General features: G+C 34.0%; 3 protein-coding genes across 9 annotated transcripts in view; all 3 read right to left on the bottom strand.

Moving 5' to 3' along the window:
* Nucleotides 1-7921, bottom strand: part of LOC134854498 (uncharacterized) — a 32785-nt gene extending 24864 nt beyond the window's left edge. Inside the window, exon 1 of one of the 4 annotated variants that reach the window (XM_063870772.1) lies at nucleotides 7586-7921. The gene's annotated coding sequence lies outside the window, so the exon portion shown is untranslated. The other 3 variants (XM_063870773.1, XM_063870774.1, XM_063870775.1) reach the window with 3 other exon arrangements.
* An 8586-nt stretch (nucleotides 7922-16507) lies between these two features.
* Nucleotides 16508-17119, bottom strand: LOC134854787 (uncharacterized protein C1orf131 homolog). The gene has a single exon (XM_063871145.1). The coding sequence runs from the start codon at nucleotides 17117-17119 to the stop codon at nucleotides 16508-16510; it is 612 nt and encodes a 203-aa protein (XP_063727215.1).
* Nucleotides 17120-19359: 2240 nt separating this feature from the next.
* Nucleotides 19360-24621, bottom strand: part of LOC134853940 (phosphatidylinositol 4-phosphate 5-kinase type-1 alpha-like) — a 46350-nt gene continuing 41088 nt past the window's right edge. For 2 of the 4 annotated variants that reach the window (XM_063869935.1, XM_063869937.1), the window contains one exon: nucleotides 19360-20849. In XM_063869935.1, the coding sequence (XP_063726005.1) occupies nucleotides 20652-20849 (198 nt within the window). In that variant the 3' untranslated portion in view covers nucleotides 19360-20651. Of the gene's footprint in view, nucleotides 20850-21692; nucleotides 21891-24621 lie in introns of all 4 variants that reach the window. The other 2 variants (XM_063869936.1, XM_063869939.1) reach the window with 2 other exon arrangements.

The raw sequence follows: 24621 nt of genomic DNA, 5'->3' as shown, positions 1-24621 counted from the left end.
GTGTACAATTTCTTCATTTATGAAGTGTGATGGTGTCTGGATATCTTGTTGAGTAAGATTCCTAGTTCCATTGAGGTTTTCATTGTGTATGACTGTAGAGTTTAAACTATTATTTTGTGTATCGGGCAAAAATGTATTATAGTTTAATGGTGTTGCATCAATGGTTAATGGTATTACTTTTACATAATCTCTTATGTAAGATATCGTACTTATTGCTTGACTTGAGATTGATTGTGGGAAGCTTATAAATGCGGGATGAGACCATTCGGGGTCCCAAACATAATCTGATTGTTCTGTGATAGCGGTATCATCGTTCGAGTTTTGGGGTCTAAAATTTTTTCTTGCTTGTGAAATTAAATCAATATTATGTGTGAAATAATCTATTATGAACCATGCCAAAATTTTTTGTAAGTCGTGTTTTGTATGTTGTGAAACGTCGTCTTTCGTGAAATTTTCTTTAATGATGTTTAAATAACTAGAGAGTAGTGTGATTTCATGTCGTACTCTTAAATGTTTAGATGTTTCTGTCGGTGAGACATTTGTTATTGGGATTTCGTTTTCTAATATCGAAATATAACTATATATTATTGCGAAAACTTCATTGGTGAATATGGAGTTTGCTCTTTGTGAGTTATGATATTGGATGCTTTTTATATATTCTGAAAAAACTTTTGAAAATTCTAAATCAAGATCGTCTGTTTGAATTGTATATTTTCTATGATTATGGTTTGGTGAGGTGAATTCTATGGAGTAGATTCCATACTGTTGTGTTATGTTGCATATATCTTTTAAGTAGTGGTCTATGATTTGTCTTTTGATTTTTACATCTGGGAACTCTGTTTTACATGGACTGATTCCGGGTTCAAATAAATTTAATAGTAAATTTTTGCAAAATATATGCTGTCCTCTATCAGTGGTTGCATCTACTATAAAGGGGAAGATTTCATCATCATCTGGACTTTCTTCACCTGGGGTGTGCGTTGAGCTCATTTTTTCGTTCGATGACTGTTAATATGTAATTATTAATGTGTCGAATTGGTTGATTCCAATTGTATAAATGTACTGGTTTGTGTTTATACTGCTTTTTTATTCTTCTTTTTCCTCTTTTTGATGAATTTGAAGTTGTTTCTGAGTCAGAAAAATATAATTGATCGTGAAGTGGGCAATTTTTATCTATTGATTCTTTTAGTTTGTAAAGTTCGTCTAAACTGTTGGTTTCTGATTCTGAAAATGCGTTTCGATTTTTTGAAAATCTTTTTCGTGTTATTTGTCTTTGTTTCGTTATTATTTTTCTTTTTAGTGTTTGTCGTTTTGTTCGAATGTATCCAACTGTTTGTGTATGAGGTGTGATTACAAGGTCGTATTTTTTGTTATCTATTTCACAATTGTGTAAAACGATTGTTTGTTTATTTCCTAGGTTTTTAAATGACATAAGGTTTAGGATGACGGATGCAAAAGGTTGTTAAATGATTTCTATTTTCTTAAACTGTTAGTTCTTACGATTTTTTGGTTAGCTTAACCTGGGTCTATTTGTTCAGGGTTGGAGAGAAAAGTATATCGATTCCGAAGAATGATTTTTTACTTTCTCGTGGCTAGTATAAGTTAAGGTGTTAACTTACTTAATCTTACTTAGGGGTAGTGATTGTGTTCAAGGGTTGGAGAATAGTAAATCGATCCACAAGGTTCAGGTATAATTAGAACGCGAGTAGTTCGTTAGATGCTATTTTAAACTTACTAAGTCTAAGATTTATCCTGGGTCTGGTAAGAGGGGGGGTCAAGTGAAGGATGAATAACCGAAGTTCTTCACTGTTTATCCTAATTTGAATGATTAGTTTTTGTTTAAAAATTTCTATTAGTCTTAGGTCTTTAGAAAGGGTTGGGTAGTGAATCGACGTTTGAGGTCGTTAGACACTAATTAAGTGGGTGGGGGAGAACAAAGTTGTTCTGTTTGATCCAAGGATAAGCCTTGATGATCAAATTTGAAATTTAATTAAGTAGAAAATGATTTAAGATCCAAGGATAAGCCTTGATGATCTGGTTTTAAAATTAAGTGAATTTAAGTTTTAATAAAATTTTAAATGTGTGTAAAGGAAAGATTTAGTGTTTTGATGATATTAGTGGGTTTATGATTGCTGTTATGTTTTAGGTGATGGAGCTGGAACAACAGGATGATTTATGATTACTAACCATTTATTGTCATGCTACTAATTTTTATTTTTTATTTTTCAATAAATATTTTTCAAACATGTTTTGTATATTACTGCAGAATTTAGGAAAACGATCTGAGATCTTTTTATCAATCGTTATTGTATATTAATAATTTTGTTTAGCGCCTGAAATGATTTTGAAGATTGACTTCAAAATTTTATGTTTGCAAATGAAAATCTAAATTCATTGCTAGTAGTATTCTAAATACAAAAGTTTGTTCTGGCTTTGGCCGAACTATCATATAACTATATGGCAAGTTTCTACTTTGTCGTATGTCGTCTCTGGTTCGAGGTCTTCTTCCAATTCCGGGTAGTTCTGTTATGGTTCGGAATATTGGCTCTGATCTATTGAGTCGTAGAGACATTTCGATTAAATTATTGTCGTATAACATTTTTTAAATGTTTTTGTCTAATTTCTAATCTATTTTGGTTAATTCTAAGCTATTAAGGTCTTGTTCGAGACTTATGGTCGCACCAGATGAGTTAGGACCGATGGGTATAACTCATAGAGTAATTTCGGATAGGGTACACCGTCTGCTCGTCACGCTATCTTATTTTCGGCCGGATAGATTCGTGCAACTTCTTAGTCTAATACCGATCCTAATCTTACCCTTATACTATCTAGTCTCAGGTTGTTTAACTAGTCTCTGCTAGGCTCAATAGATCTAGGGTATACTGGTTTATTGCGGCTGCTGAAGTGCTCGGGAGAGTCCAACTAATTTCTAAGTTAAATTCAAATCTCTCTGGTGCTGAAATTACAAGTAACTTCAGCACTTACAAATAAGTGGGTTGTTAGTTAGATGGATCATGATTGGTTAATATTAAATACTTTACATTGGTAAAATATCTAAATTATCCAATCATAAAATGTAGTCTAGATCAGGTTCCAATTACAATGCATCGGAATCGGACTGAATTGTGTTACTTTTGTCTTAGGTGACTTTTTTAATTTTGAGTTTTTAATTGATCAAGGCATACAAAAACATAGACATTTTGAGCGTTTTTGAAAAACTTAATCTGAGAAATGGAAAAAAAATCAGTTTTTGTGTATCCAGTACGACCATGTGCACACAAAAAAACTTGTATGACTAATTTTTTCATAGACTTAGTTTATGGAATTGTATGATTAGCATTTTTGGTCTATGGAGGTCAACCCGGGTAGATAGGTAATTGCCAAAAAAAACACGCGTATTTTAACAATCACAACAAAAAATTGAGGGTTTTAGGGACCGGATGTTTTTTTGAAAAAAAAGACCTTATGATGAATCAAAAACTGTCCCTTCGAATAGCTATAGAAGTTTCGAAGAAAAAAGGTACAAAAGGGTGAAAATGGTACACAGTTTTGTCTAATTATTTCATGCCTTATATAAGCAGAATCTTCGTACTTGCATTTGCTTTAATAATTCCCTGAATTTAAATGAGAACTTTCGCTTGCCATAAAAACAGGTGGATTGAAATTCTGATTCAGAAAGTTTACCTCGTTATGAAGTTTGGAGCTACCGCTTTTTGGAAGTAACGGAAAAAGTAAACCTATTGAGGCTTGATGCAATTAACTAAGAATAGTAGTGTTAGTTGATGTCCTAAATTTATGTTTCAAATTAAGAAGACCAATTTCAAATTTTGGGCCAAATATATGGGCTTAAACTTCTGATTCAGATGCAAACAATACCTTCTAGATGTTTGTGATGTTCAAAATCAACGTTGTTGATTTGTACCAGTTGGTTTTAGAATAGAACAAATAATTACAATGTTGTGAGCTCTTAGTTGGATTGTGATTATTACTAACTTGATTGTGATGATGATAGTGATTAAATGAACATAGAGCCAGCAAAGTTTGATCGAACGTTTGAATAAATTGATATTTGGATGTAAGCTACAGGAAGCACTTAAGAGAGGCTCTTCTGTTTCATGAAATGTAAATAAACAATAAACTTGCTGTAAAAACTCAAACACCCGACTCGCTGATAAGTCTGACGAGATAAATAGACGCCATATTGGCATTAAAAATGCATGTTATCATTATTGAAATTTGGGAGAAAAATAATAGTTTTTTTAGTAATTACTGAAAACTATTTCACGGTTTGGTTTTCATAATCTGATGATGATGAAGTTCATCATTTTTGTGAGCATTGGATTGCTTATTTTTACACTGCATGCAGGCTTCAGTGAGATAGTTTGCTCATGCGCAATCTAAAATTTTTCAGTTTTTGACGTTTTTTGTCATTCACTAAAATTTTTTCATTTGCTATCACCAAACAAGTGACCAATTCATGAAATTTGTGATGGTTTCAAGGGCTGATCATCACTAAAAATTGTATTTCAAGGAAAAGAGATAATTGTTCATGAAACGGCATATGTCTAGATGTCTTTAAAAACACATTCCATTATTTTTATGGAAAAGTTACAAGAGACAATATAAGTGTTGAAAGACATTGTAAAGAGATTCATTTGACAAGCCGTTAATTAAATTTTACCGCATACAGACAGGTGGCAATAGAAATCAAAGCAGGCCCGGCAATTTAGGGTGTAAAGTAAACTTTTGAAGGTTCATCAGCTTATTTATATTAAAGTTTCATTGGCTTATTCATTGTGCTGTAAAATTTATTAAATCAAGTTTATCATAAGAGTTCGATGAATTCGGAAACATTCATTGAATTTTACAAAGAGTCAAGCATTGGAACACACTGTGCGCAAAGTAACCTAATGGCGTCAAAATGTGTTTAGGAGATAATATAGGAAGATTTTGGAGATTATTTGGATTCTGTTTTGCCGTTTGTTTATAATCTTCAAAAGTTACCTTGTCGATTTGTTTAACAAATTAAGCCTGAAGCGCCGCACACCAAATTGAATCAAGCTACTCGAACTTCATGTAAGTTTCGGTGCTACTTCATTGGCCTGTACTTTGGCTGTAGACAAGAAAAGGAAAACATTGAATGGGAAGTTTTAGAGAAACTAGATTTTATTTCAGGAATTAAGTTGTCAACTCAAGCAGAGAAGTCAGCAAAGTTATCTTCTCGGTCTATATTATTGTTTCTTCCATTAGGAGTCGGAAAAGACTTAGTTTTCTTTCAGTCAGAGTTTTTCATGATTCTAAGAGCAGAGTAGCGCATTTGATTTTACCTATTATCTAAGAACTTTGAAGGAACTAAAACAACGAAACAGAAAATGAAAAAAAAACTTTTTTATGTTTAAATTTATTTAAGTTTTTCAAACAGATCCTAGTGGGGTTGATTTTGAGCATTGAAAAAACAGCATGTAACGACCGCATAAGAATGACGATAATTATATAAGAAGCGTATGCAAAGTGGTCTACGTCATTCGGACACTAAACCGGCAGAGCTTAAGTTGACAAATATTAACGCGAAAAATCGTCAGCCTAAAATTAATATCAAATCTAATTAAACATATCTTGGTTTGAGCACTAGATTAAGAATGTAAATAGTAGCCAGTACTTAAAGTTGAGTTCTCATAAAATGAAAAAGTCAGCAGCATAGCGGTATCATAGATGATTCAATTGATTCTGATAAACTAGTTGTTAATCCGAAAAAAAGTCTATAATCCGATTTGATAATGCTTGCTAAAAAGAGATTTATCGATCCTCACAGCTCATATGATCTCGAAATATAAAAAAATTATTCCTAGTTCAAAAAATGATGTTCTTGAATTGCTTAATTATTCTGTTACAATGAAACAATTTAGAGTTAGTAGGTCTGACTAATTAACGAGTCTACCATGGAGGTTACTAGAAATCCGAAAATGACCATAACAATGCGAACCAATAGTTGTTTAAACTGCCTTCTGATTAATTTTTGCTCAAAGACTTTCGATGAATTTCAACAAAAAGGTATAACTTTGATTTATTTTATACCATTTCAAATTATGATTGTTGATTCCAGTAACGTTAAATTCCGATCAATCAGTTTAACTCAGTTCAATATACACAATTTTTGAACAGAAAGCTGAATATATCGCTCACAATAATTATTACCAATTGATCAATTTGATAAATTTTATAATTGCATCCATTACGTAGCAACAAAATGATCATATTCGCAGTCTTTTGTAATCTGAAGAAAAAACTATCTCGAGCATATATGTTCCGCTATTTTCTGCAAAAATCTAAAAAAAAAATAAAAATTGAAAGCCACTTACTCAATTTTTTCTATGCTAACCAGCTCGAATGACACATTATTGTCGCGATTTGAAGTATTTATCAAGTCAGTTTGGTATTAAGAATTTTCTATGAAACTATTTTGTAGGGCAAAGAGTTTTCAAATGACAGAAAAAACTTCTCTAGTAAAATGAAATTTTTCAGCTGTTGTTTGCTGTCCGAGCAAAAACTCTGCCGTAGGCCGTCCTAAAGAAAGTTTCCAACCAAACTTTCTTGTCACTCGATGGTTTTATCAATTTTTTTTTTGTAATTTAAGTTATCTAGATGAAGGAGAAAGGGCACCTTCACCGTAGTTTAACCCAATCTTCAAAAGTGTAACTATACCATCCAAATTTTAGAAATTAACAGAAAACTTGCAGTATGATAGGCTTTTATTGACCTTATTCAAAGCAGCAGTTCAAAAAGCATTTATTTGACGTTCTTCTGCGAGTGGTTATATAAAAGAATGCTATGTTCAAACAAAGGCATTTTGCTTCATGAAAGTACGCAAAAAATTTCAAGAAGCAATGAAACTAGAGCACCGATTAGGTTTTTTTTATAAATCAGAAACAATCATGTTTTCAGTATTCATTTTTAAAAGTGAATTAGCATCTCTGCAAAATGTGACGAATACCCAAAAGACTAAACATATTTACTTCATTTTTATCAGAAGTGTAAACAAAAAAAAAAATTCCTAAAAAATACAGCGCAGTCACTCTTAAACGGTATCAAAAACAGCACGCTGGTCGCATGACAGTCTCAAGAATCTTACCAAAATTTTCACTCGAAGAACAACAAAAAATCAATACCTTTGGTTTAAATAAAAGAAAAAAAAATGGAAGTGTCATGCAAATGATCTTGGCCATAATAAAAACTTTGAATGAATAAACTGAACCAAACACAAAAAATTACCATGAATCAAAAAATCTTTAGAAAAATTTGCAGAATCATTGTTAGAAACTTTAAGCTTAAAAGTTCATTAGCATTATTACGCCGCCGAAAAATTAACTGTTCCCAAAAAATAGACATGGCTTATGTGGTTGACAAACTACTTTTAAAGCATGTGATTTTTCCATGAGAATAATTTTAAATTCATCGAAAATAAATGATTAGAATAAAACAAATTTAAACTACTATAAAAACTGACAAAAAATCGATTCTAAAACATCAACCAGTTCAAGTTAAAATGAAAGTTAAGCCTCAACTTGGGTGAAGGTTGACTACTTACTAATTTGATGCTCCCACTTGAGAAATCGGCACAGGTTGATGAAAAACAAACATTTAGCAGAACAATTGGATTGTGGTATGAAAATTAGTGATGCGATTAGCTTTTATCGCTCTCAGTGGCTCAGCTGAAATAAAATAGCTTTTTAGATGCGATGCGATATATCAGCAACTCCATTCACCATATCAGAGGAATAGGAGGTATAACTGCGTGAGGGATGCTAATGCTTATCCTATCTATAATTTGGTTTTTAGTATCGTTGAAATGCACATCAAATGCCGCCAATAAATTTCAAGTGGCTCAGCGGGACTTTTCAAACCGACGTGTTCCCCCAATACTGCAGCCTGAGTGACTTTTCAGCAGCGGCAGCGGAAATTTCTATTCCATTGCTGAATTTCAGTGCAAAAGGAGCCATTTCAATTTCCACCACCTAAGTGTCATCACGTTACCGCATCCCCCCAAATCAAGTGGCAGGGAAATAGTTGTCTTTTCTTATAATACTTTTACTGGTCCCATTGATACCGTCCCATAGGTAAAACTCACTTTATGGGCCTTTTGAATTGAATCCAATTTGTTAAAAGGTACAAAAAGGATGGTTGTTCCGAAGTTTCCTTTTTTAAACACATAGTAATAAATACGTAAAATTTCAGCTTTTCATATTATTTTTTTGATAGGAACATAAACCCTGCAGGCTGTAGCAGTGTATGAGGGGAGTAGAACTTGATTACATTTTTTTGAATTCATCTCGATATGGTCCCCAATTTTCTAAAGAGCTCGGCGTTTGAAGAATTTTAATTGAAGCGCCGTAACCAATTCAATTAATTGTTCATATTTTTTTCTGCTGTTAAGTTTCTGCCTGAAGTCAATCGTCATTCCAGCTCACAAAAAAGTACCCTATAAATAAAAACATGGAAAGTTTATTTTGTCAAGACTCTCGGACATCCTTGGGACTCGTTTCTTCAATTACAAAAGTACACTTTTTGAAGAAGTGAATGTTAAATCTTTTTGAGATCTGATAATTTTCCTTTTTGAAATTTTCTCCCGGTTTTGTTTTTAACATGTTCATTTAAAATCATTCTTTAAGCAACCTTAGCAGTTAGTTAGCCTGAAAACAGAAATATTCAAAACCGTTCGTTTACGTTACTAGTTTCTGCCCCTTCAACGCCACGAGTAACAGCAGCTGACGAGTGACTGTTATATCTTTTAAAAAAATTCTTTAACTTTATTTTGAAATTTTTCAGAAGGGTGGTTGTACTACTAATTTTCCAGGTTATCAAAAAACCCAACTACAATGTCAGGTTTGTTATTTAATCGACGGAATTTCCTGCCTTTCGGTATCAGATGTTTTGCCAGCTTAAAAAGTTGCAGAAAGATCTATCGAATTTGAGAATGATACGCGAGGAATAACCAAGGTTGGGACTCCGATAGAACTTACCTGATTACTCTCTTTGAGATGCACTAATTATAAGAATGATTAGTGAAAGCTATCATGCTGTTATTGATTCAAAGTAAATCATCTGCCAAATGTGACGCATTTAATAACGCAACATCAATTAATTTATGTTGAAAATAGTTTGTTTTAATATGTAACATTGACTACACCTTTTCAGAGGTCTACACCTTTTCAGTTTTTACTAGAATTTTTTTTCGAATCAATCTCATTAAAATACTCGACATGATTACTTCGAACAGCTTACTGGATCATCAAAATAAATTTCTAACTGAATGAAACTGACTGTTCTCAACACCTTCTACGGTACGGCACGCAGGTTTGACAAAAATTGATAAAAGGACCGGCCGAAAATTAATGCAGCAAAAAGGGGGGCTTTTCAACCATTTCAACTAAGCAAAAATTTACTGAAATAGTCTAAGTGACTAAGAAATAGAAGATAGTCACTAAGTTGCTAAAAATTTTTTAGAAAAAACAAGGAAAACAACAAAAAACCTACCAGAATTTTATTTCGCGAATGAAATTAAGTTTGAGCGAGAAAACATGTCGAGAACACCAATTGCTAACATTATAACAGAATTGAAAAAAAAAATTACGAGGCAGTCTTCTAACCGACAATACTTAGGCAGATGTCTCAAACTTTAAGTCTCACCGAGCACTGATTTTTCCGCTCTTTATTGCGCTACGTAGCATAGAAACATAAATAGGACTTAGCATAAGTAGTAACAGAATAAGAAAAAAAGAAGAATTACTTTATCCAAGAGTATAAATTACATAACAACCAAAATACTGATGGCACGAAACCCTTGGAAAGGGTAGATAACTTGATCTGCTCTGTCTACCCTTGAAATTTACTGGGAACTTTACCATAGTTATGGTTTTAAACTGAATAATATAAATGGCTAAATTAATAAAACGAAAACTAATTTCACTACGGGGGTCACAACCCCTTTATCGGGACGGGAGTCACGCTTGTTACCGCTAGACCAGAAAATCAAAATAATTAAAACCGAAAAAAATTAAAGGCTCTTTTTGCTTCCTCCTCCCACTTCAAATTGTTATGAAATTGACACACAGACTAATTAGGTTATGAGAAACATTTTTGGTCTTCATAATTAACCTAGTAAAACCACTCGTTACACTATAAAATTCTTAATTGTGTGAGGGGGAGGAAAAAGAGCCAAATTAAATTTGAAAAATCTTTCTGTTTTCCTTTTACCTTTTTTTTTCATCTCCTAGCCCCCTCTTTTTTCCGCCTCACCATCCACCCTTTATCTGGTACCCCTTAGACATGCATTTTCCCTTAATATCCATTAATTAACTTCAATTAAGTACAAATGAATAGTCGATAAATGGAACATTTCGGCGTACTTCTCAAAATTTTGAGTACAAAAATTTGGTTTAAAATTTAGCAAAAATTTAGCATTTGTTATCGCCAATTCTATGCGAAAAAGTATCTAACTTTGCATAAAACTGAATATCAAAAATTTCATCTAAGAATTGGAAAACATACACGTCTAATGCATTAAATTTATGGAAAAGAAAAAATTTCTGCGAAATTCATATTTTCCGTCATTTCCCTGCTAAATAAAAAAACGTAAAAAAATTAAACACTCCAAAAGTAAAGCGTCTGAAAATTTAGTTTTCAACAATTTACCTGTTTCAATTTAAAAGAAATGCATCAAATTTGTACACAGGCAAAGTTGATTTACCAAACAACCGGCAAACTTGAGTTTTAATTAAAAGCTTTAAAGCAGCTCAAGTTGTCCCTGGGATCAAACTGACAGCTCAAGACTAAGAGGCACTCGTTCAATCAGCTTTACTACAGAGATTGAAAACAAATTACACCCTCAGAAAATTGGAAACATCAATTTTGCCGAGTAGCTTTTGAATAATTTCTGAAGCTCAAAAAACCGCTAACTAATTTCATTGCTAGATTTTTGGAACTACTTTTTTCAATGTATACACTTCCTCACAAGTAAGCACTTTTTGGGAAAAAATGGAAAACCGGCTGTACATTGAAGTGATATGCGTATCGCAAAATAATGATAATTGGATTCCGGCAAATTGGCATCGATCGCAAATACGGTCTGAATTTTTTTGAACGAAGGGATTTTTGCTCCGACCAAACTCAAAAAAAGCATCTTTTTTTTTAAATTTGAAACCCACCAAGCTCAAAAAAAGAACTATGGCCTAGATAACTTTTGTTCACTTCAAAGCAATTTCAGTAAAAGTTAACTGTTATGTTTTCACATCTGTTTCAGGATTAATTCAAATTTCAGCACAGAAGCGAAGCGAAGGTTCGCATCACTTGCGATACAAAAAAAACAATCAAACATAAGGCAAAGAAAAAACAAGCAAAAAAGCGAAAAATTAGTTAAAACAAATTGTTCGTATGCCTTCATTAAAGTTATTTAATGGCCCAGCATGGGCATAACAAATTGACATTTTAAAAATTTGTTATACTGATTTGAGAAGATCTGGGTAAATTCAAAAATTGAGAAAAATCAAAACAATGGGCCTGAAACGAAGTGAAAAACTTGATTGAAATCTGTTAAATAAATCGTAAGCTTGAAAAATCAAGAAAAATTTTCAAGTAATTGAAAAAAAAAGGGCAACACGAACTCCATTCATGTCTTTCTCATAACCAATAGATGGAAACGATAAAAAAAAAGTTTGTCAAAAAACCGATATCCAATAGTTCTAAACGTACTAATAAACTTTGCTTTAAATCTTGCAAATAAAAAAACTACATGTCCTGCAGGAACAATTGAGTTTCGCAAAAGGCCGACCCGTATTTGCTATAAACTAAAATGAAAAAATTGAGAAAAAAATTGAAAAGAAAAAAGCAAAAGTATCAGGTAATTTCCTCACAAACTTGCATAAAACCTGAAAAAACTATTAAGGCTTATGAAAACTCAATTTTATCAAACTTATCAAATATGAAGTTGACACGCAACGTTAATGGAACTGGTGGATGGCAGCCTAAAATGTGAATATAAAAAAGACCAGTACAAACTGCAAAAAAATGAATTGAGAATTTTCAGCTAAAAACAGAACCACACACTTGAATCTTTAAGAAAAATTTGTCATATATCTTCGTCGACAAAACAGTTAAGTCAGAACTGCAATAAAACATTCTGGAAACGTACGATTTTTCTTTCGAAACAATTTTGACATTAAAACAATTCGCTATACCATCAACTTGAATTGTTTTCAAACAGAACCGCTCAATCTTAAAATACACCAAACAAGTAAAAATTTAAACTAGTCCCACGCGTACTTTCTGATTTCAAAAATCAGAAACCAGCGTCCGAAAAAAAACTGAAAATTTTTTTGCAATTTTTTTTGATTTCAGTTTTTTTTATTTCCGAACAGAAAACGAATTAAGAAAGCATTAACTAAATTTACCCTATGGAATATAAAGAACAAAAGTGCAGAAAAAACCGACAAATAATTACCGAAATAAAACACCCGGCAAGAAGTCGACAAAAATTCGTACGAAATAAAAAATCAAATTATAACTGAAAAGTTTTCTCAGCTGAAGACCCAGTATCACTTCAGCAGCTCTAAGCCAGATGTTAAAAAACAGCTGTTGAACGTACAAGTTGTGGAAAAACCAGAAATTTAAATTAAAATGTAAATAGACAATTTTTTATATATTTTTAAAAATTTTATTACAGAGGGCTTTTAGTGGTGATTAAGGTTTTTCAAAAACTTATCGTTAGACTTCTATCGCTGCAATAAACTAAAAAATTGATAGAAAAAAAATATAAGGAAAATTAAGCTACATAATAAAAGCCGACCCGGGGAGGGTTCTCATGCTTGAATTTTAACTCTTTACCCGGGGACGGTTCTCATGCTTGAAGGACCGAATGCTTGAAAAATTTCAACCAATCGAAATCGCTAAGCATTCCTATTGGCTAAATGCCTTTCTCACAAAATCGAAGTCAATATTAACAGAAAATGTATTAAATCAATGGAAAAAATCGAAAATATTACAAATTGCGGGTTACAATCGCATTACTATTCAGATAATCATCAAGATTAATGAGGTCAAAATCATAAGAATTTTTCAGTCTTGAAAACTCATCTGCTTATTATTTAATCGGTCAATATTAACACTTATGGCCTGGATTTATTTTCTTACTTTAAGATTTTTGCGATTTACTTTGAGATTTTCAATACTCAATTCTGATTGGCTGAAAGTAAGCTTAAATTAATTTCAAGCATTCGGTCCTTCAAGCATGAGGGACGCTACCTCTTTACCCTAGCGGTACATATTTCAGCAACACAGTAACTATACTAATAATTCAGAAAACAGCGATGCACTAACCATGCATGTAGCGGGTATGACTTATACTGATTACCATTTTGTCAACAAAACGGGAAAAAGTCTAGTACCTGAGTGCAATACTCTTGCTTATCGCAAGGGTTTCAAAAACCTAAGGAATGACCTCTTCTACAGGAAAAAACCTTGCAATCGGGTCATTCTATTGAGCTTCCTTTTCTGATCTGATAGAGTAGTTATTAAGAAAAATCACAAGGTTAATCATCTTCGCTTAACCAGAGAAAATTCCCATAACCGAGTTTCTCGATTGAACACTTAACCTGAGAAGTGGAAGAAAAGTTTTCGATAAAAAAATTTGAACTTTTCCAAAATTCTGCGAAATTAAAGAGTAGTTTTCGATAAAAGTCAAAAAAGTTACCAAAAAACATTCAAGTTTCAAAACATGACTTTTTGAAAGCCATAACTTATCTAAAATGTGGCGTAGCTAATTACAATGTTAGGCTTTGAATAACTTGTTGATTTGAGTAAACTATTGATATCACATTTGGCAGAATAGTTGAGAAAAGTCAAACACTTTACAAAAAACCGTCAATATATATAAAAATAGACATCTAAGAGATTCATAGCTTTTTGCGTTGAAGAACTTGCACGTAACCACTTGTGAAGAAATTCAAGCAACCTGCAATTTCGATTGCGCCCAAAGTCCCAGATTTGGGAGGGTATCTTTCGAGAAAAATTCCAAAATACGGTCAGAAAAAAAGGTGGCAGAGAAAGCAGGGGAGCTTTCCATTACCTGTTACTTTCATTGAAACCTCATTCTTTTATTGGGGAGGGTAGTTAGGAAAAAATCGAAAACGGTCAAAACATGTTCGTCTACTCCGAGGGCTGTACTTTTTTGTGTAATACGATTTGGGCGTAGCCGCTTTGACAGGGGAGTTTCCACTACCAGTTCTATCCACTGAATTTTGAAAGTCTGAGATTTAAGAGGGTAGTTTTAGAAAGGGGTCAATTAGAATGGGCCCTTCCGTCATGCGACGGTACGTGCACGGGTTGGATTCGGCAAAAGTTTACGAATAAATCAAGTCGGTTTTATTGCATCCAGAGAAATGTCAATTAAAATCTATCCTCCTCGATTATAGCACAGATAGAATTGTCTATGTTGAATGTAGATTCAAGTTTTTTGCACCCCCTGAGGCAAAGGATCCTGCATTTTTGTTCTTTTACAGTTTATTGTGTCCGAGTATGATTCGTTCCGTTTTCGCTAAGTTTCTCTGCTAGTTTCTGGATGTTTCTTGTAGAGCCTGGTGCTGCTCCTCCGGTACACGCAAAAATTAGTGGAAAAAAGCTGAAATATTTTTTGATATTTTAATGTTTTGACACTCATGATATTTGTAGGCGTCAGATATAGTTTTAGGGCAGGATTAAGCATGGGTTGAAAACTTTTACGTCGAAAAAGGTTCGGCTGAATCGACCTCTCCAGAGTCCATTTGCCTTGATGTCAAGTCGAGCGTCATCTTCAGTAGTAGTTGTTTTGTTGTGAAAGCTTTCGCCTTCCAACGATTGAAGTTTCGGCTCATTTTCAACATCATGGCATACTTCGTCTAGGAGTGTCGAAAAGGTATCGCGAATTTCATTATGTTTTAGGTGAGTGTATCCACCTTTGGGACAGTGTAGAGAGTGGCTCAGTGTGAACGGTTGTCCACATGGGCATGTATAAGGAGTGTTTGGTGGTTCCTATCCATATCTCAGATGCTCTGAGATGCTCTGTCTCTCAGTTTTGATGTTTCTATTCATCAGAGTTTGTTCCGTTTCCTTATTTCTGGATCACTATTTTCTAACGGATCACAAATGGCTCGTGACCACTCAAAATTTCTGGAAAAGTCCGTGTTACTGAGGAGGTCTAATCCTCCCAGTTTTAGTGGTAGTGCAAAAAGGCTGCGATCTTCATGGGTTAAATGGTTTTTACCAGTAATACTAGGAAGTAGCTGCTGTCCTACGTTTTTCTCAGTTTCATCCATTTTCTTTTATGCTTCCGGGGTTGTTCTGGTTAGAAAGCTTAATTTATTTTGAGCTCCCTTTATGTAGCAGGAGTATGCATTTCGTGGTGATGCTTTAGCTATTTTGGAAAACTTTTCAGTTAGGGTAGTTGTCATTTCAATTTCGCTTTTCATGTATTTATCGCATGCTGATGGTGTTCCTATAACCAATCCAAGGACTCTAAAACCGTCTAACATTGTAATATTTGTGCCGTCTACCATTGTTTTAGAGAAAACGGTAAAAAAAATAAATGGGTCCCAATGAGATTTTTTCGAAAGCTCTAGACAGCGACGTTAAGTAAGAAGCGACTAAAACTATACAGGCACACAGGGGAGTAGGCTGTCTTTTCAGTGCTATCTCTTTTTTGAAAGTCCGTAGACTAGTTTTTGATAAAAAAAGTAAAAGTTTGGCAGAATAAAAAATCCATCTCGAACATTTTGATCAAAATTGTTTTTATCAAACAGGAATTCAAGGAAAAGATAACAAGTAAGACATTTGCATTCTAAATTATCATTAGAAACAAAGCCGACAATTTTTAAGCACACACCAGAAGCTGAAAAAAAATTATAAAAATTTTCAAGTTTCAAGTACCCCCTGAATTTACAATGAACAACACTTGCAACTACCATAATACTTGCTTACAGCACACGAAAAATCCGTAATGTGCGCTGAGCCGACAAAACTTGAGCAAAAAACCTGACATTTCAGTTTTGACCGGAAACCAATTTTAAACAAGCTGAAAAAAGTAAATGTAAATGCGACCTTACATCGCGTTTCTCTTCGAATTTCAAATTTCTTCAAGGAATGGCACTTTGACCGCAGCTGGTAAATCTTTAAAGTAAAAGCCTCTTTCGAAACTAAAAACTATTGGTATTTCTTACGCTTTTTTGATTGGAGAGCATAATTTGCCGTCCTTAAACCAAATGAATTTGAATTGAACATTAAGCAATCACGAAAAACCCAATTGGAGTATGATCAAATTTGGACTTTTCCTGAAAAAATGACCAAATACGTGTCGCCACCTGGTTCATTGCCAATCAATTACATTTACAAAACTTGAACTTTCCTCCTTAATAAAAACAAATTGAATACCTGACTTTCAAACTCATCGTGTAAAACTGGCCATGCTTAACTATGTACTTGCAATTTAAAGTTTTAAAGACTTGCTAGTTTTCACTCTCTTCAAATCAGATGAAGACAAAACCTGGAATCCTTTTCGGTATGAACCCATCTGCCCATCACTTGCGTTTTCAAACTTCTCACTTCCAAATAACTCTTTCGCTCTTTCATTTTTGCTTTTCTTTTTACCACCTGTCAATTTAGGAGGGTCTTTGGGTAAAACTATGCCCTGTAGCCGAGCTATTTCACGTTCTTCTTTATACTTGTCACGTTCCTCTTTCCGCTGTGCCATCAGCTCTTTGTAGTTAATATTTTTCTTTTTCGGTGGCTCCGCGCCCAGTTTAATCAACTGTTTTCGTTCTGCTTCTAGGCGCTCTTTCCTATTTAGAGATTGCGTAGTGAATCTCTGGATTTCGAAATTCATCGAGTTTAACTCTCTTGTCAACTGCTTGCTATATTTCAGCGATTTAACCTCCTTTCCTGGCTTCGGTTGTAAAGCGTTAACTTTTTCATTCTCTTCCGCTAATTTCCTTTTCGTGTTTCGTAACTTTTTCTCGGGGTCTTCGAATTTGACTACTTCCACTTCAGCGGGTGGTTTGTAGTCCTTTCTCAAAGGAATAAGGTCTTCGATACTGGTCATAGCATTTCTGGGAAACAAGCAGTTGAACCAGCAGATCATAATTGGAACAAAAAATTTAAAAACGAACAACTTTTATCATTTTTAATATGCCTAGTTTCACCGGAACCGAAGCTGCGCTTTGCCTACACAAGCAATGATCGAAAACTGAAGAGAAAAATTTAACAGCATGCACAAGCGACGAAACAAAAAATTCAAGAGAAAAGTGGAACAAACGATTGAAAAAGAAAACATGCTGTATGAAAACAACACATCATAATCATGAATTCAACCCCGCCTACTTTTCATCATTCAATTACTTTGCCTACAAACGACAGAAGCTTTGACTTTATGATCATTTGCTCTTCTGATACACACAAAAGTGTGAAGGAGCGCTATGGCATAGAATAAATCATATCAGTAAGTTAATTTTTAGTTGATACGACACTTGGCTGCGAGCTTTCTTTGAGGTACGTAAAATGGGACAGGAAAAAGTCGGAGGGGTAGTCGTAAGACACGAGATAGAAAAAAAGCGTGAACGAATTTCTAGATTGAAAAAAATCTTAAGCCTGAAACAAGAAGTCGGTAGGTGTGCAAGTGCCACAGAAATTTCCGACTAACTGAAATACAAAAATTGTTTTCAAGTGATATAACAAAAAACTTTTGTCTGAATTTCCCCGTTATTTTCTTCTGATAGAAAGGGCCATTGAGTTCAGACAAAATGCAAGACCTATCGTTAACTATAATCAAATTAACGCTACATTTGGAAAGCCAGATTCGTCTAATTTAGTCTGAAAAACGGAAAAATTCGGACAAGTTTTTCGCGACACTGAACTTACCTTTTTTTTAACGATCCGAACATCGACCAAAAGGGCTTGAATATGATTGGTAGGATCTTTCTTTGAAATAGGCAAAATTGGTTGGAAAAAAAAACTAGCCCAATTCAAAGTTCGGCTCCCCCATTCGAATTTTGATAAGTAATATTAAGTTCACATTGTCCGATCGTTACAAAAAATGGCATGTGGACTAATGAAGATATTTGGTGCTGATACTCAGCACTGTTAAAACTCTCATTTTTCTATGACATAGCCAATCGAAAATTGGAAAAGAGTAATGAACGCAAGTAAACTTTAACAAAAAACACTGACTTTCTTTAAAAAATCTCAACTTTCAAATTTCAAAGAAAAAAATAGATGCCCTTTAAGCTCTTTGAATTTCTAGAACGATTTACGACTGGCACCTTTTTGATAACATTAAGCCAACTTGGGAAAACCGGATCAACAGGTAAAGTTTTTATTCCGCTGGAAATCTAAAAATTAAATTCCACTTTCGAAACTAAATCATTCACATTTTTTGCACCATTTCCACGTTCGTATTTGGAGAGTGCTATTTACGTTACTTTCAGCAGATGAATTTCAATTAAACTCAAAAAGTGCATATATACCTAAGTGCATTCATCAATAGGTATGAATGCACATCTGTAGTTATTAGAGACTTTTTCCTGAAAAAAAAAAAATCAGTATAAGAGTCTTCAATACGTCCATTAATCTTAAAAATCGATGCTAATGTGATGTAGGAGGGGGGAGGAAAAATATTTAAAAGTTCCTTTGCTTTGTAGCTTTTGAACTAATCAGGCCAAGACAGGAAGCATATTTTGTCCTGATACTCAACCTTGTAAAACCCCTCATTACTGCATAAAATTGATACTTATGTGAGGTGAGGGGGGAGAAGAAAAAGCATTAAAAGTTCCTTCGCACTCTTCGAGCAAAAATTTCGCGAACATTTGAACAGAAGTTGCTGCGTGATTCGAGTAAAAAAAATTCGCTTTAAAGAGAAAATACAAATATTTACTTCATCTGCATGAAAACAATGTTGCGTAATAACCGAGCACAAGCTCCATATTTTAACCTTACGAAACCAAAAATTACTACGCATAAATTTATCTATAAATGAGAAAATCAAAACAATTTTTGCGAATGTTTCATAATGCTTCATGTCACCTTGAACTGAGTAGACGGTACCGGCTTTAGGATGATATTTTACTCGGCCTCATCTTTTTATATCGATTTTCTTGACATTTTAAAATAAAAAAACTTTACACCACAACCCAATTTTTAGTGGTCAGAACATTTCTTGAAAAATATTCAATATTAACTGCCCCAAAAAATTAACTGTTTGATTTGAAAGTCTTTCCGAAAAATTTTTCTCGCAACGCAAGCTCGCAATTCCATTAACGTCTGTATGTATTGAAAACTTGGGTAGAAAAATATGAATTGAATATGGGAATAGCGACTAGCAATAAATATTATATGCAGATATATCATCGCAATTGCAATGTAAAACTACTCTGACTGAAAATTGAATTATTAAATTAGTTTTTAGTACGTAATCATCAATAATTTTAAATGAGAAGATAAAGTTGAAGTTGAAACAGCAGATTGTATCGTTAGACTCTAGCACAAATTTGATTTTTGGAAATGGTTAAATTGAGCAACCAAAACAGAGAGAGTGAAAAAGAATCTGCTTCTTCTGTGGGCTGCATGTGGGCTCTACAACTGGAAATACATTGAACAACATAGGGAAACATAGAACATTAACGACATCACATGTGATCATTTGGAAACCACTAGACACTGTTTAGAGAACGAAAGATAACAATAAATTTGATTAGTCAGTAATTCTAGAATTTTCTACAAAAAAAAACACTAAAAATATGCTCACTTGCGAATTTAGCTTAAATTGAATAGATTCCCCAAAGCTTCAACCTCTTGCTATTTAATATTTATGATTGCAAGGGCGGATATAGTTTGAGCACATAGCCACCAAAATCAGTCACTTATCTAATAATACTCAACGTTATTTATTTGTAGCCAAATAACCTTCTTTTTTTTCTGAATACTGTTTTGACTACTTCTAGGTGTGAGAGTGTCAAACAAGACAGATTTTGGGAAACCGCGAAAATGACTCCGTTCGAAAACTTTTAATAGACCCCCTGAATTGGTCATAAGTATACTGGTCGTAAGATATAAGTTAAACCAAAGTTATTCTAAATTCGCAAGAAAAATCTTCGATAAAAGTCGAGAGCAATAAGTGTATTAATATTGTACAATTCTAGAACGTTTCGTGGTAGGTCTCAATTTGATAAAACATTGTAATTAGGGCTAAGGGCTATTCGATATGCATGCAGATACATCTGATTTACTCCAATAACATTTGGTGTGCACTCTGGAAAGCATGTACAGCCAGCGACCAAATCAACAAACATCAGCTCAATTACAATTTACTGTTCTAAATAGAACTTTAACAAAACAATTGCTATTCGCAAGTAAAAACCAGACATGGACCAAGTGAAAACTTCGACCCGGATTAACGATCAAAATCGCACTTCAGCAAGATGGAAATAAGGCGATGAACTGTGGAAAAAAATCAGCATAAAACCAATTGCGGTTCAGGGCGCAAATTATGGCCGATGGAAAGTCTCACTTTTCGCTACATAGAAACACTTGACAAATAGCCACAACTATTTGCTGCTCGTCTAGTTTTTTGACCAGCTATATCAGAGACAATCTTCATGCATCAATTGAACAGGAGCCTGTGATGGTAGTTGAGCGTGGTTTTGATTGAAGTCTTGCTCCGGTTGAAATGAAAAATCACTCTCCTCAACTTCAGGCGTCGTCTCCAACACATTACACTGCATCACGTTAAGTTCTACTTGATTGACATCGGTTACATTGTGGTTGGCAGCATCTCCGTTCTAAACAAACAATTAGGTGAAGAAATATTCTTCCAAAAAGTTAGTTTTTGACAAAAAGTTCCAATAGACATCTGTTAAGAGTAAATGAAACTGAGGTGAAGTGGCTTCGCTTCGCCTCTCAATCCAGAGGCTAGTGGTTCGACGCCAGCAATAATCTGCATTCTTTATATTGAACATTATTAGCCACATCACATCAGCTCCTCTAGATTGGCTTTAACTAGGGAGATATTAGGCACATACGAAAATTTCTTGCTTTCTTTTTTCTGTTGGAACTTTCTGCAATTAAAGGTATTTGATAAAAAAGACATAATAGGTACAGTGTGTTGAAAACATTCGTTGAATATAGGATACACTTAAGGATATGAGAGTCCAAGCTGAATTCGCCAGAGTAACTGGGAAAAAATGTATGCCCAGATAGCCGATTCGATCCTAAATGATTAAGGAAACGGATCTGTCAACACCATCGATTTAAGATATGATACCAAAAACGATCTCACTATTTCTCTTAATCCCAACTTATAATGTATTAAAATTACCCGAGCACACTTAGCCTAAGATTTAATTCTCACGGTCACGTATGTATTTCATCACTAGTATGAGGTTCTCCGACAAATTCACTGCTGTTCATAAGTTGAACCTAGAGTACCAAAGATCACATATTTTTGCTTTGGTCAAAATCAAGGATATTCTGAGGAGAGCTCACATTCAAAATTCACACAAAACGTGGAGAGAAAGGACTATTGAATGTCAAGAGAAAACCCAGGAAAATGAAGAACACTTTTTGTCATACACAGACAAGCACAAAAACAATAACACAAACCCCACATTCTCGCATCTACCCACCATTGGTCATCACGATTCCAGTAGTGCTTATTAACTCAGACACTACAGCCAAATGACAGAGTTGTTGACTGTTTTGTAATTAGTTGTTCTATGGGCGCTGGGAAGTTTAGCACTGTCTTCCGCATTATAAGATGCCTTACGATGAGCTGACAGATGGTCCATTTGAGCTTCGTCAATTTTATGCAACGAAGTTCTGCTCTGAAAGAATTTGTTCTTTCATATACCAACGTAGTTTTACCATTTTCCACATGACTTGTTTTAAAAAGAATAAATTAGGAGTAACAGCTTTCAACATAGCCAACAGAAAGTTGGAACATTGTAAAGAACAAGTAAACGAAAAAAAAAACGATTGACAAGTACCCAATTTCGAAGAAAAAATACATCTGGTTGAAGCTCTTTAAAGTTCAAGAACAACTGTGACTGACTAATTTTTTTGATAAAATTAACCCAATTTCAGAAAGCTGGATCAATGGGTAAAATTTTTATTCCAAAGAGACATCTTAAAACTAAAAACCACTTACTAAACTAAAAATCAATCACTTTTTTGTTCAGTTTCCGCTTTCTTACTTAGAGCGCGCAATTTAACATACTACCAACTCAAAACGCGCATATATACTGAAGTGAATTCATAAATGCATTATTATGTATGAATGCACCTCTTTAGTCATTAAAGCATTTTCAGGGGTCTAGGACTAAATCCCCCAGGATAAAATCCCCCAGGATAAAATCCCACCGGATATAATCCCTCAGGACTAAATCCCCCGTAGGACCAAATCCCCCTAGGACAAAATCCCCCAGTTTCTAGTCTAAAATCCCCCACATTCGAATTCAACAAAACAGCGACACTAAAACTTGAATTAAAAGATGAAAGATAATTAACAGAAAAGAAGTAGATAGATTAAAGACTAATTAAAGACTTATATCGGGTGTTAATTTGTTTATCAGCCAACATAAATTAACGTTAAATTAAGTTCAAAATCATGTTCAAAATTTCGGACCCCCCCAAAATCAACATTCCTTGATCCTAGAGGTCTGAAATTTTGACATAATAAAGAAGATGGTTTTCTAGGAATCGGGGACTTCCTTTCACACCATCCCGCACCCCCACCTTAGTGGAAGCGCGGGATTTTTTACCCCTAGGGGTAAATTTAACAGACCTTTACATTGATTGCACAAAATGTCATAATTGGGATTCGAACTCACGCTGAAGGAATCAACATTGTTTTCCATTCACTTGTCGTACTGACTGTGCCACGTGGCTTATTAATTTTTGCAATCGAAGCTCATTCTTATAGGAAGTCAACTGAATGCTGGAATCTTAAAGTTGCTAAAAAGTCACGTCAAAATGGCGATGCATGTATAAATGGAAGTCAGTTCAAAATGGAATCAATAGAAACATGAAATTATATAATGTGTACAGTTTGATTTCCATCATAGTGAATAAAATATGGGGGATTTTGTCCTAGGGGGATTCAGTCCTATGGGGGATTTAGTCCTGTGGGATTATATCCGGTGGGATTTTATCCTGGGGGATTTAGTCCGCGAGCGCATTTTCAGACTTTCACCTAAAAAAGAAAAAATCAAAACCTATAATAAGTGAAAATCACTTCAATCTTTTACACTAAATCAGGAGGAGCAACACGTTGATTATTCCAGCCGGCCGCACTATTTTCTATTAAGATCCAGAAAGAAGGCTTCACAGACAGCGAAATACGAAAAAGCTCAGTAAAAATTGTCTAAAAACTAAAAAAACTAACAGATCAAAATAACTAATACTATGTTACTAATTTCTGACTTCTTTGTCTTATCTTATGTTAGTTAAGCTTTCAATTGTTTCTTTCAATTGTTGAGCAGCAAATAAAACATTGATACGAATCGTCGCCAGTAACGAATTTTCGCCCAGCCAACCGACAGTCAAATGTCTCCACAATCCCAACATGACACCTTGCTTATCATATCATGGACACCAAAAAATCTATAAAATTAAAATGTAAGGCTGGCACGGCTGTAGAAATGCTTGTTCAGCACTAAATTATGATACCTAGATTGGAAAAAAGAAATCACATAACACAAGCGTTTGCCAGTTTAGGCATCACGACGTTTGCATTTCACATTAAAAAGTCCCTTGTTAACATTCCTGGGTCCTAGACCCCTTGATTTTCACATAGGAACTTTAAAACCTAGCCAACTGAGTTGGAAAAGAGCAATGAACGCAAGGAAATAAAAAAAAAACGACTTTATTTTTCAAAAATCTTCAACTTTTGAATTTGGATAAAAATAGATGGCCTTAACACTCTTTGAATTTGTAGAACAATTTATGATGGACACTTTTTTGGTAAAATTAACCCAGTTTGAGAAAACTAGATCAATAGGTAAACTTTTGTTTTGCAGGAAAACGGATAATTAACTTCCATTTTCAAAATTAGAAGTCTATCACGTTTTTCGTGACCTTCACTTTTTTGCTGTTCGATAGTGAAGTTTGCCTTCATTTTAACAAATGAAATGCAACTAACTTAAAAAAAATCACATGTCCAACCGCGAAAAATCAAAATTGAGCGTTAAAAACTTTTTCCTGAAAAAAAAAACCAAAAAAATCAAGACCTATATAAGAGTCTTCTTTAGGTCCAGTGACTCTCAATCAATCAATCTTAAGACTATTAGCACTGAAGACTCAAGAATGAGTGTTCTTCTTAATTTCACTTGCCCATTTTGAATTAGACATTTTTGACATATCGATCAAGTAGTTTTAAGCCGAATATAGCAAAAGAAATCCGTTTTATAAAGCATCGCCATTGCAATAATTTGCATTAAACAAACCAAATGAAAAGATTACAAACACACTATCTGAACTCGAAAGAGTGCGAAACGTTTTTGAAAGCTTCTTTTATAGTAACTATCCCCGCATTTAAGATTAGCAAATTCAATATTC

Source organism: Symsagittifera roscoffensis, chromosome 9 (assembly GCF_963678635.1).
Source record: "Symsagittifera roscoffensis chromosome 9, txSymRosc1.1, whole genome shotgun sequence".
NCBI lineage: Eukaryota > Metazoa > Xenacoelomorpha > Acoela > Convolutidae > Symsagittifera > Symsagittifera roscoffensis.
Note: the sequence above shows the minus strand (reverse complement) of the source record. Positions and strands in the feature narration are given on the sequence as shown.